The 15,316-nt window shown below is 45.2% G+C and overlaps 1 protein-coding gene across 2 annotated transcripts in view; it reads right to left on the bottom strand.

Moving 5' to 3' along the window:
- The window catches only part of GRK3 (G protein-coupled receptor kinase 3), a 59,377-nt gene that overhangs the window by 6,355 nt on the left and 37,706 nt on the right, over positions 1–15,316 (bottom strand). The window contains exons 10-21 of one of the 2 annotated variants that reach the window (XM_088064909.1): positions 10,906–10,984; positions 10,363–10,493; positions 9,530–9,624; positions 8,607–8,714; positions 6,551–6,617; positions 6,276–6,376; positions 4,958–5,024; positions 4,431–4,526; positions 2,168–2,330; positions 1,308–1,444; positions 1,010–1,045; positions 249–362 (exon numbers count right to left, since the gene is read on the bottom strand). In XM_088064909.1, the coding sequence (XP_087921035.1) occupies positions 249–362; positions 1,010–1,045; positions 1,308–1,444; positions 2,168–2,330; positions 4,431–4,526; positions 4,958–5,024; positions 6,276–6,376; positions 6,551–6,617; positions 8,607–8,714; positions 9,530–9,624; positions 10,363–10,493; positions 10,906–10,984 (1,194 nt within the window). The remainder of the gene's footprint in view (positions 1–248; positions 363–1,009; positions 1,046–1,307; positions 1,445–2,167; positions 2,331–4,430; positions 4,527–4,957; positions 5,025–6,275; positions 6,377–6,550; positions 6,618–8,606; positions 8,715–9,529; positions 9,625–10,362; positions 10,494–10,905; positions 10,985–15,316) is intronic. The other variant, XM_005524329.3, reaches the window with a different exon arrangement.

Genomic DNA, 15,316 nt, shown 5'->3' with positions numbered 1-15,316 from the left:
CTTGAGAAGTTTGGGAGCTTTTAGCTATTTAATAAACCAAACTCGTTTTCTCCCAAAAACCACTGAAATCCATGATGGGAACTGGCACAGCTGCAGGTTTCCTGCTTTCAAAACTCGAGTGTGATAAACACTTCAGCTCTGCTTCACCAAGTGCCTTAGTTAACATGCAACAGGATGACCTGAAAAACTTGTCAGTTGTTTATCATATGCAAAACAATCTGATCAAGCTATCAAAAATCAAGTCTTACCTCACACTGTAGGACAAACTGTTTTCCTCCTTTAATTCGCAGTAAGATGCATTTCTTATCTTTAATTTGTGTTTCTTCAACAGATACAATTTGTTCCATTGTCAGCAGGTTTTGCTGCAGCATTTGCAAAAGAGCAGAGAAATAATTGAAAAAAAAACCCTGTTGCCCATCAAATGAAGCCACTATCTCCATTTTCCTGGACTATCCACATGAATTAAGTGATGAACATTGAGAGTCATTACACAAACATTTATTTCTGAAGGCTGGGTCATGAACTAAAGATAGATAGTAAGGTAAGAGACAGGTTTACAAGGGGCTTGGTTGCTTCAATAGTGACAACGAAGTATCAGCTCTAAAAGCCAGTAATGACAGCACGAAATAAGAATCTACAAATAGGTGTGTCTGCAAATAGAATATTCACTATTTTCCCTGAAGAGCTGCATATAATTTGATACATTTTTCAAGCATTACTGTTATTACCAAAAAAAAAACCAAAAAACAAAAGCCAATTCTACCATTTCAAAGAGCAGAAAGGGAGTATTTCAGTATTTCAGCACTGAATACTTACAAAGAGAACATACACTGCAGTGTGCAGGAAAACTCTCCCTATGGACTGCAGAGGACACAATGTCTTAAATTCCAAACGCTTCCTTAACTTAAATATACAAATTATCTGCCCTGCACGTGAGCACAGCTGGGCTACACTACAGCCACTATAGCATTTTCTGGGCAATAAAATGCTATAGCATTTGTCACCTTACCAGTTTGTGTTTTTTTGTATAAATAGTCCAGAGATCCTAAATGGAAAACAACACCATCAACTACCAAAATCCTTTAAAAACACAACAAAACAGAGCAAACAGGTTTCTCAAGTCAACTTTACGTCTCCTCCGTGCAGTGTAAGCTACCCATTAACTACAGTGAGACTCGAGAGAAGTTACTCAAATCCACTGGATTTTACTCAAGTGGAAACTCCTTCCCCACAAGAACTCCTGGGCACTCCAGGTGTGTCTCACCTCCACCTGCCTTCCAGCACAGCTCCCCAGTCCCCTCACTCACCCGGGACTCTCCTTCTCCTCGCCACTCCAGCCGGTTGGGGAAGAGGTAAAAGTAACGCCGCTGCCACTGAGTCAGGAAGGGGTTCCCCAGCTTGAGCATGTATCCGTGCATGATACAGTCCTTCCCCAGGGCATAATCTAAACCAAGAGGAGATGTTAGCAAAGCGACAGGAGGTGCAGCTGGAAGCATTCTGAGTGAGCCCTGGACCTGCCGTGCCCTCAGCAGGTTCAGATCACACACACAGCCCCAGTTCTGCCCTAACTGCACAGCTGCTGTGGCTGCAGAGCAGGAACAAGGACAGGACTTGGCTCTTAGAGAAGAATCTCACTGGAGGAGGTTATTAAAAGCACTGAATGCTGCTCTCCAAAGTTTGGGGGTTTGATGCAACACCCCTGTGCAAGCTGCAGTTTGCTGTGCAAAACCTCCTGGGGCCCTTCCCAGCTCTGGCAGGAAATCAAACCCCCCAGACTGGGAAGGTGGGCAGGCCCTGGCACAGGGTGCCCAGAGAAACTGTGGCTGCCCCATCCCTGGGAGTGTCCAAGGCCAGGTTGGACAGGGTTTGCAGCAACCTGGGATGGTGGAAGGTGTCCCAGCCCATGGCAGAGAGTGGCACTGGATGGGCTTTGAGGTCCTTCCCAACCCAAACCATTCCAGGACTCTGGGATTCCATGAATCTCTTTCCAAAGCTTGATGTCATCATTCAGCATTTCAAAACATTAAGAAACATCTTAAGCAACACGACAGTGATTAAACGAATCCTAACAATTCCCGGGAATGACAGCAATGGGAGTCTGTGGAACTCCAAACCCAGGAATTACTACCTAGCAGCAAAAGATGAGAGAAGTGTAAGGACAGATTACCTTCCTCGTGGCCAAGCTGCTTATTTTTAGCCCTTTTTCTGGCCTCAATTTTATCTGTGTCTGCATTTACTGCATCATAAACAGTTTCTGCTACTTCTTGCTGCCAACGCTCCGATATTACCAGAGGGAAGTTCTTATATAACTCCTGGTCACTATCAAGCAACTTGCAAGAGAAAAACAACAAAAAACCCAACATTTTAATAACTTTCACTATTCTTATCCCCAACAGTTAATAGTTACCCATGCAACAGTATTATTTTACAAGATGGATTGAACTCAAACCTTCACAAAACAAACAGATGCAAGCAAGAGAAGCACAGACACTAATTTAAGCAAAGATTATTAATTTATGTGCAGAGAACAGGCCACCTGCTCAAAACTTGTTTGGTTTGATAGCTCCAAAATCCTCACTCAACACTGCCCCATGATGCTCTCTAGACATTTAAGTAATTACTCCAAAGTTTAGCAACAGTATTCTTAACTTTGTTGCACAAAAACTTCCTCACCACAAAAGCTCCATTCCACAGCTTGGCTTTATATTCTTAATAATTAACCATTGGAATTCAGCAGCATGTAGTGCAGACCTCGATCTTCCTGGTATAAAGATTATTTTCTCTATTAATCCTTTGAGTACTTAAATTGAATTGCACTGAAGAAAATTAGGAAAAAATTCCTTCACCTACAGGGTTATCCAGCAATGAGCAGGGCAGTGGTGGAGTGCTCATCCCTGGAGGGGTTTAAAGGTGTGTGGATGCAGCACCAACAGCTGGAGCAGCTTAATTCTCCTACTGCAGTCAGGCCAGACACTCCTGGAATAGATATTCTCCTCATTTTCAGAGATCCATGCCATAACCCAGCAGGAAAATGCACACCCAGCAGATCTCTCTGCAACTGCAGGGACTCCCTGCAGCACCTGAGGAAGGGGGAACAGCCACAGGCATCCCCTCATAACCCCAAAGCTCACATGCCCTTTTTGGGGCCACAGAACACTCTGCAGGATAAACACAATCCCAGGGAGCAGGGAGGAGAGTGAGGAGTTCAAACTGTGGTGCCCAGGGCAGAGAGAGCTCCTGGCACCTCGCTGGCAGCTGACTCAAGCAGGAAACCTCCCGTCCCCTCTGGACGCCTGTGACACCCCGGGGAGCTGTGCTATCCCTCCCTGACTGACCCCCAAGGGTAAATTTATCCCATGGGCAGCCTGAGCTATGAGATTCTCAGATCAAACTGCAGATGACACAGCCCTGACCTGCTCATGATTCACATTCTGTGACAGGATTTCTCACTAAATCATGTTATTGAGAATATCTGATCCCCTCAAGGAATAAAAAGACCGCCTGGTTCCTCCTTGCAAAATGTTCCTCTGAATTCTGGCATTGCAGAATTACAGGAGACTGGAATCCTGCCAGGCTAACATTGATGCTGAAGATGGGGAATTTTCTGGGATAAAGAACATCCTAGACTCTCTGCACTTTTCTGTGCCAACTTCTGTCACCACAGCAGGTGATACTGACAGATGAGCTCCCTGTTAGGCTCAGTGAGTACTTAATGGGGCTTTTTGCTTATAAAGTTTAGAACAATTAGTTTCCCTCCTGACTCATTTCTGCAAGAACAAGAACGAGGTCTGTTCTACTGCAGAAATGGGTGATGAAAACAATGAAGGGCACTGACCCAAGCCCTGCAGTCCCAAAGTCCCAGGGAAACTTCAGAGAGTGGAGGAATTCACAGGGGGGTCACCCCCTTCCTTTGAGTCCCAAAGGGGCCAGCAGCTCTAACTTCTCTCTTTTTTAAAATATAATTTACATTATTTTCATTACATTTTGGATAATATCAGAACCTGAAAATTTCTTTTACCACTTTTCTAACTTATGACATTGCTAGTATTAACGTAGTTTGTCATTTTTAAGAGTTTCCCCTGGCACTCTCTGACCTCTCAACTATTAAAACAAGGTTTAACTCCACTTCTCCAAGCTACCAGAAATTAATCCCAACTTTTGAACACACAAACCATAAGGTATTCTTGAAAATTTCCTTTATCACACAGAACTTTTGGTAAGAAAGCAGATTTCAGTTAACCTAAAAACGTAAGGACTTGGCAGGCAACAACAAACAGGGAACCAGCCCAAGGTACCAGCATGGACTGATTTTCCCAGCCTGAAGGAATTCCTTGCACATCCAGAGCCCTGAAGCAAAGGAATGCCACACACACATGGAAAGCCAAGCACAGCAGTCCCAGTGCCACCCTCCAGCACTGAGAGTTGGGTACCTTAATGCCTTTAGTGTCCTCTTCATCAAACGAGCCAATATCAAAAGCATCTGCTGCATTGACTTCTCCCCGGGGAGGAATCAGTGGGGGAGGGTACTAGAAATTGAAATCAACATCATTAAAAACAAATTAATGGGCATTATTTAACTCCATTTTGTAGTCATGCACAACCTCTGTATTTTTTTGCACAGATTACACCTGACTGTGCTAGAGTGCCCCCCCTGGAATTAAATTTCAGTGCAAAATTGTTGGCACTTCTTTTAATTAGAGCTCCTTCAAAAATCTGGGGATAAAACTCCTCAGTTTAGAGAGCAGAGGAAAGGAAGCCATGGAAATATAATAACTCATTTCTATCAGGTCAAGATCTGTAGTAATGAATATTCATCAACAACCCTCCCTGTATTTGTGTGAGTCAGCACACGTGCTGGGCACTGTGACCCACAGGTTTTCTGTTCAGTACCTGTTTGGGTTTATTTTCCTTTAACTGCTTTACCAAGTCAGCTAAAATTACTGTCTTCATCCTTTACCTTCTGTAAATAGACTTGCTGCCAATCAATGCCTTTGAAGAAAGGATGTTCCTTTACTTCTTGTGCGCTGCAAAACAGAAGTGACTGAAGTCAACAAATGAAGGGGCTTTTCAAGTGTATTCAAGGAATACAAAGCCCTCAAAGGTCACATTTTTATCACTTGAGAACATTGGGAAAACACTCTTTTTTTGCGAGAAAAACATAAGAATTCCTGGGTAAACAACAAGAGAGAAGATTTTCATGTGGAAACACTTGGAACAGTGCTCTAGGGCTGGCAGGCAAGAACTCCTGATGGTACTCCATCATTTCCAACAGCAACATTCCTCTCTTGCCAGATCCCAACCATGGATCAGTGTCAGATCCCAACCATGGATCAGTGTCAGATCCCAAACATGGATCAGTGTCAGATCCCAACCATGGATCAGTGTCAGATCCCAAACACCAATCCTTTGGCAGATCCCATCCACTGCTTGTAAATAACCAGATTACTCCACACCATTTCACATTATACAAATTTTATGGGCAAATAATCAACTACTCCTGGTATGCTTCAGGGAAAAGCAATCTCAGGTCATTATCAATGAGCCTCCAAGACAAAAACCCTCTGAATTTCCCACTGGAACTGGAGCCAGCCCCAGGCTCAGGTGTGGCCATCAGCTACCTGTTATCACACATACCAATGGTTTCTCAACAGTTGTTTACTCCTTTTCTCTCTCAGTCTCACACTGGCTTTTTAAGCAGGAGATAACGATTTCATAAACAGCTGCAAGCAAGGTGAGCTTGAAGAAGCAAGGAGTGTCTTGTAGTCAAGAAACAAAACAAAAGCTCTTTTCCTTAGAATAATGGAGTGACACAGGCAGCACCAGCAATACTCAGAGTTTTTTGCTTGGTGGTTTTGGGATTGGGGTTGTTGTTTTGGTCTTTTTGGTATGTGATATGTTCCTATCATTACAGATACAATATAAGCAATAAATTTTCCCTACCAGTATGTCTGAGTCAAGTCGTATGATTTCATGCCAAAACAGATCAGGCAAAACCAGAACAACAACCGAGGGATGAGAAGTAGGAACACCACCCAATGCAAGCATGACAGCAGGGAACTCAGGGGAAGGCTTTAAGGACAGAAAATGTCCAAAAAAACATGTCCAAACTGAAGGAAGCTGAAATGTAATTCCATGCAGCAGCACTTTTTAATGTTCTCTTTCCAAAATTAAAATCCTCACAACAGGAAGCAGATTTTTACTTGAAATGAATTCACTCATTGACAGAGAAGTGGAAATTTTTCAAGGCAGAGGTCCAAGGAGAAGACAACACCTACCTTCTTCCTTGGCATCCAAGCCTCTTGCTCACATCCCGCTGCAGGAGCCCTTCCAGAAGGGACTTCAGCTCGGGAGAAAAGGAATCCGGGAGCTCCACATTCTGTGGAGAAAGGAAGCACAAAGAGATATTCCATGATGGAAGTGGTTTGTTCTGCTTTTCTGGTCTCTGACGGTGTTTGGAAGCAGCTCTCTGGGAGAGCAGGGGGTGCAGTTCCAGTTTTAGGGGAAATGGGAGCTCAGGGAACACGGGGATGTCACTGAGGCCAGGCCTTACCACGGTGAGCGTCATCCGGTCGATCTCGTGCTTATCTTTGGTTTTGTGCTGCCTGAAAGGGCTGTGCCTGTGGAAAGAGGAAAAAGGATGTTAATAAATGTAAAGCCACAGTACATCAGCGTATTTCAGCTGTGGCAATGCCAGGAAAGAGTGGAGCATCCTATTAGTCCCATCCTTCCCCCTCATCAGTCCTGTCCTGCAGAACAATCTGATCCACAGGAAGGCAAGTAGGAAGTTGGGTAGTTCTTAAAAAGTGATCTGGCCTTAAAGACGTGCTTCAAATGCCTCACCAATTACATCTATCTCCCAAAAACCTCAACAATTTCCAGCTAACAAGGAAACCCTGAGCAGCCATCATCCCCAGGGATTTAAACCCAAGGATTTCTATAGGGAAGGTGAGCATGACCCACTGAACTCGCCACTCCCCAGCATGGACAGTAAGGAGATAAGAGATCACAGATCCCACAGCATCAGCCACTGGAAAGATATCTGATGGTGTCTTGTAAATTATCAGCTTCATCCCTTTCCTGCTTCATAATTCTGGTTTGAATTTGAATTTTCCTCTGAGCTATGGAAGACCGTGGCACATTAGAGATTTATCACACAGTCCCTCATGAAAGAAAGAAGCAGTATTGTAGTAAGAGATATTTTGATTACATTCAGGATATATTCCCTGCTTCTTTTCTTTAAAGTCTTGAGGGGATGATGTTTTTCACAATCAAAATGTTTTTCACTTATCAATTCCATTAATTAGCTATTCTAAAGCATTCTGGCTTACCACATGGCAGCGTGTACCAGCATGTTTCAACTGGAGACCTGCTACTCCCAAGTTACTTCCCTTTTATTCTCAAAAATGTTCTGATTGATGGATGCAATGGGTGGACCAGGACTTCAATTTTTCTCTTTTTAGCGTGACAGGTAAATGGTTCCCACACAGCCTCATGTACTTTGACAAGGATGCTCTGAGTAGATCAGGGAAGAAAATGATTCACTGGCGACTGATGGGCAGATTCTGTGCCAGACTAAATTTACCAAATACCAAGAAATGGCACCATGTGCCCAGCCCTTGTTTTGGGATGTGTTTAATTGGCTTCAGAACAGATGAGGAATAAGAGTTCATCGTGAATAATGCTCTGGCTTCTGGCTGAGCACTGATGCCACCCTGAACATCTCTGCCAGGGAGAATCACAGCCCAAAGACTGGCAATTTAAACACCACTGCTTTCTTTATTTGCACCCTTACATAGTCTGCTCTGTGCACAATTAATGTTAAATTGATACAGTTCTAGAGTTCAATTCACAAGTCACACTCTGACCTTCCTTTGTCATGTGTCTGCATGGAGATAAAAGCTTATAGTTAATTATGTGTGAGGACACAGAATGACCTAATGATCAATCTTTACAGAGAAGCACTATGAAAAGCCTCAGATTTCTTCCGGTTTGCCATTAACAGTGAAAATGCCATTTTCAACAAGCATTTGCCCATCAGTGCTTGTTGACTGCTCAGATAAACCCCATGGCATTAATCAATTCTAGACATGTAAGTTTAATGAGAAGGTAATTGCTGGCAAAGCTGTAATTATCGTGTACCTTTGGACACAGATAAGGTAAATGGAAGGATCCACACTTTGTACCTGCCCCAAACCCTGCAGGAGGGAAGGCTGAGTAGCACAAAAAGGGACCAGTGCAGCCAAGAACTTCTCCACACCATCAGGTCTCAGCCTAACACAAAGCCCACGATTTAACAGGGCTGCTTAGAGCACTCCAAGGAGCAACAACACAGCACTTAAAACACTACCAGCTGCCAAGAGAGGACTCAACTGCTGCAACAGCAGCTCAAGGAGCAGATGGAGGACCTGCCTTCCTCATGCCCCACACCTGTAGCTACTACAGCACCCAGGGCTTGCGTTTGGTTGGGTTTGGAAGAAAAAGCCTGGTTCTGTCTGACATGGGTCAGCACTGAGGGATCACTTCAGACAATCTGTCACACAGGATGGCCTGCTATTCCAGGGGACACCCACAGAGGCTCCTGAAGGCAAGGCAGGAGCCCCACTCACCCCCTCAGCAGCTTGAAGAGCATGCAGCCCAGGGAGAACCAGTCGGCGCTGCTGTCGTAGGCTGTGCCCTTCTGCAGCACCTCGGGGGCCATGTACCCGTGGGTTCCTCTGCAGAGCACAAAACATTCATTACATCCAACATTATCACTGGCCAAAAAAAAAATCATTAAAAAACAGTATTCTATCAATAAGACAGCCCAGTTTGGAAAGAATTAATTTTAACCATTTTATTTGGCTTCCAAAGGGGTTTCATGTGGCACTTGGGTGAGCACAGGACACTCCTGAACTCACCCCTGGGCACCACCAGGCATTGCTTTTAACCTTGACATGCTCAAAACCTATGGACTGTTTTCAAGAAGCTACTGAATTGCAAATGTCTTAAGTGTGACAGGTTGGAGTTTCCTTTTTTGCATAAATTTCGAGACTAAATCAGGGCAATTGAGGACCCAAGAATAAAACATGCCAGGTAAGATGTGAATCCACACACAACTCCAGGAATTCAGATCCTAGTTAAATCCTGACGGCAAGAGGCAGAAAGGAACATAATTTGCCTTCAGTTCCATGAAGATCCAGAAAAGAGACACAATAAATCCAGGATTTTAGTCGGTTTGGGAATATTTAATTACCAGGTTGGGACAATTAAAGCAATCTGGTACTTTAACTCAGTCAGGTTCTTCTCTGAGCAGTGAATCATCACGAAATAATGTGTCATCTCCCAGCCATGCCTACACATCAGCTGCTACAACTGTGCAGGAAAACAGGGAGAGGAGCCCAAAAAACCTCATTAGAGCCTCCAGCTCAGCAAGCCTGGGCCATACAAGTGTCATTCCTCCCCTTCAGGCAAAGTCAAGTTATAAAGACAAATTCAGCATGAATTTAGTACTACCTGTATGTGCAGCAAAGCTCCCAGACATAATACTTACACACTGGCATGTGGCTTCTTTTTGGAAAAGTCACAAGCCAGCCCAAGGTCTGATATCCTCACGTGCCCGTGTTCATCCAGCAGGATATTTGCAGGCTGGAAATCAACACAGGGAGGTGAGTGCTTGGTATTCCCCAGCTGACAACTGCAAACTCTCACAGCACAGCAACTCAAACATCAATACTCCCTGGTAATTGGTAATTGCCTTCTTTTATTTAATAGCAATGTACCAGGCACTTCCTAGATAAAAATCTACCTTCTCACAGAGCACTACCATCAACTCCCCAGGTTATGAAATACTGAGTAACAGAAGGGAATAACCAGGCAAGGTTTGAAACACAAAGCAGGTAATAAATGAATAATCCATTCTGGCCTCAAGCTGCTTTGAGTTTCTTCACAGCAGGGTCTGTGTGTGGCTCTTACACCTTTTATTCCCAGCCTCTGGGCAAACTTTCATCCCCTTGTGCTGTCACTTGGTCCAGGGACTCTTCTCTGGGACCTGTCCTCAATTTCCCAATTGTCAGTGAAACCCCTCAGCATCTCTCCTGCTGTTGTCCCCCATCACACACACAAAGGCCTCTTTCAGGGCTCCCAGAAATACAGTATATCCTCTAGATTATTCCCATCAGGGAGAGAAGTAACATTTCACAGGATTTACTGTGACCCCCAGGAAGCCTCTCCCAGGCTGGTTAAACTGGATAATGGCACAGATTAGAACGACTTTGAAAACTTATTACAGAAATCAGGCAGATAAAGAAATAATCCAGCCAAGGAAAGGTTTCAGGAAAGGTAATCCATGGAAGTTATCCAAGGCAGGCACCCAACAGCCATTACCTTCAGGTCTCTGTACACCACGAAGCGATTGTGCATGTGCTCTAACCCCAGGATGATTTCAGTAGCATAAAACCTCATCTCTTTTTCAGAAAACACTCCATGCTGGGAGAGGTGGTAGTGCAAATCTCCTCCTGAAATGAGAATTGAGATGTAATTAAGTGAACAGTAAAATCTTATCCTGCAGGCACCCAGGGTGACACTGTGGGGGAACAGCACAGCTTTTGTAGGTTCTTATCACCTGTGGAGCACACAGCCCCACCCTCTGCAAATCTGTGTGGTGACAAAATAGCTGAGAAAGTTCATGTAGAGATCTGATCAGTCTGAAACTCCATTTTAAAATGCATTTATTTCATACACATTTGCATTTAGTGACTAATCCAGAAGAGGATTTCCACACAAGCAAAGGCTGTACCACACATTGGTTTGTGGAGAGCTCAATAAATCAGCTCATAGAGCAGCCCAGGCTTGAGGGACCAACCACCTCAGCAATCCTGCCAAAATTTCTGTAATATCATCATCATCATCTGAACAAGTCTTGCTCACCATTCATGAGGTCCAGAATGAAGCAGAGCTTGTCAGGGGTGTGGAAGGCATAGGTCATACAGACTATAAAAGGACAGTCCTGCAAGGGAAGAGTAAAGAGGTTCACCTCAGGCAAAAAGCAAAGTGTGACTTAGGAAAGCTAAAAATACACCTGCTCTTTTTCCTGTGCTATTTGCCAGTATTCCCAAGTTCTCTCCTCACTCCTGAAATGCAGCTACCCTGGTAACCCCTGTCCCCCTGTGAGGGCCCTGCCCAGGTGACAGTGAAGGTGTTTGGCCCCCCAGCAGCATTTCCAACAGAGGGATGTAAACACACCAGGCAGGAAGTTGGGATTCTGGAGCGTTACAATGTCCAGGAAGCAGCTACAGCAACAGCCAGATCATGCAAAACCCACAACACAAGGGTGGTGGGAGCAAGTTTAGGAGGTCAGAGCAGAGCAGCTAGGGCAGGGATGGGTTACACCCCACCTCCTGATGCACCTGAACCTCAATTCACTCCATATTTAAGCAGCCATAAAAAATTCCACTGGAAAAACACATCTTTGTTTCCAAGGTCTGCTCAGGTGCTGGCACCTCCATGACACACGTTCAAAACCCCAAGGCAGCAGCTGGCAGATCTTTCTCTGCACTGGGCTGTGCTGGACGCAAGGGCTAATTCGTAATTGTGGAATTGCTGAGGTTGGAGAAGCCCTGTAAGATGATGGAGTCCATCCCCCAGCGCTGCCAAGGCCACCACTAACCCATGTCCCCAAGCGCCACGTCCACACTGCTGTTAAATCCCTCCTGGGATGTGACTCCAACACTGGGCAGCTGTGCCAGGCCTGGAGAATCCTTTCCATGAAGAACAGACCTGCTTTGGTCCTGCTGGCCACACTACTGCTGATACAAGCCAGGAGGCTCCTGCCTAGAGACCAGGGGGTGGCTGTCACCTCATCAACTTCTCCAAAGCCATACGGGATGGAACCATGGACTGCTTTGGGTTGGGAGGGACCTCAAAGCTCATCTCATTCCAACCTCCTGCCATGGGCAGGGACACCTTGACGGGAGGCTGTGGTACAAAAGCAGGGCTGTTTGGTGAGTCTGCAGAGATCCATTTGGGAATGGCTGGGCTCCAGGCCAGGCTGGGCTGCCCCATTCCACATCTGATCCCAAAGTACCGAGGCCGGCAGGGAGATGATCCCAGAGGAGCCCAGGCCACCCCGCAGGAAGCAGAGCGTGGCCTCACGTGACTCCAACAATGAGGAAGACTCCTGGTGCTGCAGGATGGACAAGGGAAAGCTCTGGGAATCTCTGACAGGAACTCGCTCCCTTCCCAATTTAGAAACAGCAAAACACGGCGGCCTTGGGCAGCGCGGGCCGGCTCCGGAGAGAGGAAAGGGAGGGACAGGGACACTTCAGAGCCCCTTCATCCTTCCATGAGGTTGAAATATAAAGGTTTCTAGACCTGACTGTAACCCCAGGGATCCCCACAGCGCCACATCCTTCCCTTCTCCAACCCCACTGCACTTTATGTTTTGCTCCCCACAAACACTCCCTGCAGAGGGGAGGGATGGGTGTGAAACACCTGCACAACATCCAGGAAAAAAAGCCAAATTCCTAAATGGCCCTAAAAATAAGGAGCCTGATGTGGTGTCTTAACACAGGATACCACCTCTGGTTATGAACTCTGTGTTGGGGACTTTTGTAGCTGCCACTTAACTTCACAACAGCAGCTTTAGCAGAATTATTAACTTAATTTCCTGCATCGACTGGGTAATTCAGAAGTGTGCCTAAGCAGGGCTCCTAAATTTTTAGAGCAATCTAACTACCCAGAAGGATTTAGTGGTAGAATTTTTAAACACCACATGTAGACAAATAAAGAGGTTTTTCTACATCAGAACATAGCTTGCTTATATTTTTATGGATTTTAAAAATGAAAGTTATCTGGAAGTGTAAATGTGATGCATAACTCATTTTTGTGCGAGCATTCCTAATTTCATCGCTGCCTTTCATCCCTGCTTAACAGAGAGAAAAACTGTACTGCAGTTCTGTATTTTTCTGACACAAAATCCACAGCAAAAGAGTATTTTACAGCATTAAAAAAAAAAAAAAAGAAACCACCATACAATTATTTTTTTAAAGGACACATAAAGCAATAAAACCTATTTCCCCAGGAGAGCAATTCTTCATTGCAGTCAAGTTTCTGCTCTAATGAAAATAAGCAACATTACGACATTAATGTGTGAATTAAGACCAGTTTGGAAAGAGTTCCTTACATCCAAACAATTCTGGATTTAGTCCAGAGAACTGCTGAAGTCAAATTTGTGGCAATAAATCATGTGGAAGGAAAAAAAAAAAGTATTAGAGCAACCATAAAAAAAAATAGGAATGTGATATTTTAAAGACATTAGCACATTCAAAAGTGCTCTAGGAGGAAACATTTGGTTTTGGCTGTTCACTGAAAGCCAAGCACTCGGCTTTGGGGCACAAAGTGACAGCAAAATGGGGACAAAGGTGCTCAGAGCAGCTGTGTCCCATTTTAACTGGAGGGCAGCTCTGTCCTGACATGCCACTCAAAGATGTGTCAGTCACTGACTGAAACACATTAAAACCAAGTACCTGTTCTGCTCCAAAAAACAGATTATTGATCTCAGAGGGTTATTGCTCCCCGCTCATGATGGGTGGGAATCCCTGGAAAACAGGGCCCTCCAAGTGAGGATATTCTGGTATTCTATTTATCATCCCTTGGAGGAAATCTTGAATCCAGCCATCAGTAAAATTATCTCAAGATCTGGGTAAGGAAGCTGAACTGCTGGGTTTTTTTTAGAAAGAGAAAACTGGGAGCCACAACTGAGAGGAGTCACAGCCCTGCATGGCCCTTGGAATTGCAACAGACAGATGGAATGATCCCCTCCTACCCTCAGGAAAGGATTCATGGAATAACCACTCCCTTCCACAAGCACCTTGGGACCAGCTGGTTTCATAAAGTCCATCACTGCCTTGGTGATTTCCATGCTGAAGATTTTGAACAGAAATCAGGCCAAATACTGGCTACTACAGAAATTTAATATATTTTTCTTTTAACTGAAAGTAAAGTCTTTTCCCTACTCTGTGACCTTCCAAGGATTTCACAATGCCTTTCCAGCCTGAAGGTCTCTGTGGGAGGGGAAGATGGGGCCTGTGTCTTGCAGAAGAGGAAACCCAAAGCTCAGTGACAGTCTGTCCCCGTTACACCACAGTGACACAGCAAAGGCACCAACGGAGACTGAGCCCTGCAGAGCCCAGTTTGGTGCCACCAGGCCCATCCAAGAGGCTCCAGATGCTCTGCAGAGGTGCCTGTTGTATTCCTGAACCCACTGGAAATGGGGCCATGGAAAGCTGCTCTCAGCACGCAGCCACGACCGACTCCAGCGTGGAGTCCCTGCTCCAGGAGTGCTGAGGAATTCCAGAGCTTGAGGTGGATGAACAGAACTGATTACACAGCCAGCTGTGTCATCTGCACAGCTGTTCTTATGCATTTTGCAGAGACATCTGGATTCCCAATTAAATGACTAATTGTACTGTGATGGACATCCCAGTTCCATTCTGCCCCGAGCAGCACAGAACTGTCCCCGGGCACACCATGTGCCACTGCAGCCTCCCAGCTTCTATTCAGGGATTGAAGGAATTCTCTTATTCCATCACCTTCAAAACCTGTCTCATTCTGCATATTCCAAGTGCTCCAGCCTCTCCTGCCCAGGTGTACCTGACCTGAATGAGCAGCACTTTGTACAAAACCTCTCTTCAAAGTCCTTCAGATTTCTGAGAATCTAAAAGAAATGTCACTCTAATGAGCTGATAATCCTTAACAAAAGAAACAAATGGTTCCTCCTGCTGCTCCCCCTGCTCAAAGCCTCACTGTGTGCTGGCCTCTGAGAAAACTGCCTCCACCAGCAGCTCCTGAACTATTTTCTCTTTGAATCTCTAGACATGCAAATTCACATTCAGTGCTGGAGCCACAGAAACACAGAGTTAATGGGACAATTATTACTCATTTGCCTCAATTTCTGGTCTAGTCTCCTACTCCCCACTGGTTTTCAAGAACCCTGACACACGTGGACAAACCACAACCTATCTCTGGTGAAAACAGGTAACTTGTTCTCAAAGTCTGAAGGGATAAATCACACATCCCAGAATGGCTGGGGTTGGAAGGGACCTTAAAGTTCATCCAGTTCTACCCCTGCAAGGCAGGGACAATTTCCACTATCCCAGGTTGCTCCAAGCCCCTCCAACCTGGCCCTTGGGCACTTCCAGGGATGGAGCAGCCACAGCTCCTCCAGGCCAGGGCCTCACACCCTCACTGGGAAGAATTCCTTCCCAATATCCCTCCAGCAGTGGGAATCCATTCTCCCTTGTCCAAGTCCCTTTCCAGCTCTCCTGGAACTCCTTTAAGC

The sequence above is a fragment of the Pseudopodoces humilis genome, chromosome 20 (assembly GCF_049639895.1).
Source record: "Pseudopodoces humilis isolate 2021_Gansu_Grassland_sample_001 chromosome 20, ASM4963989v1, whole genome shotgun sequence".
Taxonomy (NCBI): Eukaryota; Metazoa; Chordata; class Aves; order Passeriformes; family Paridae; genus Pseudopodoces; species Pseudopodoces humilis.
Note: the sequence above shows the minus strand (reverse complement) of the source record. Positions and strands in the feature narration are given on the sequence as shown.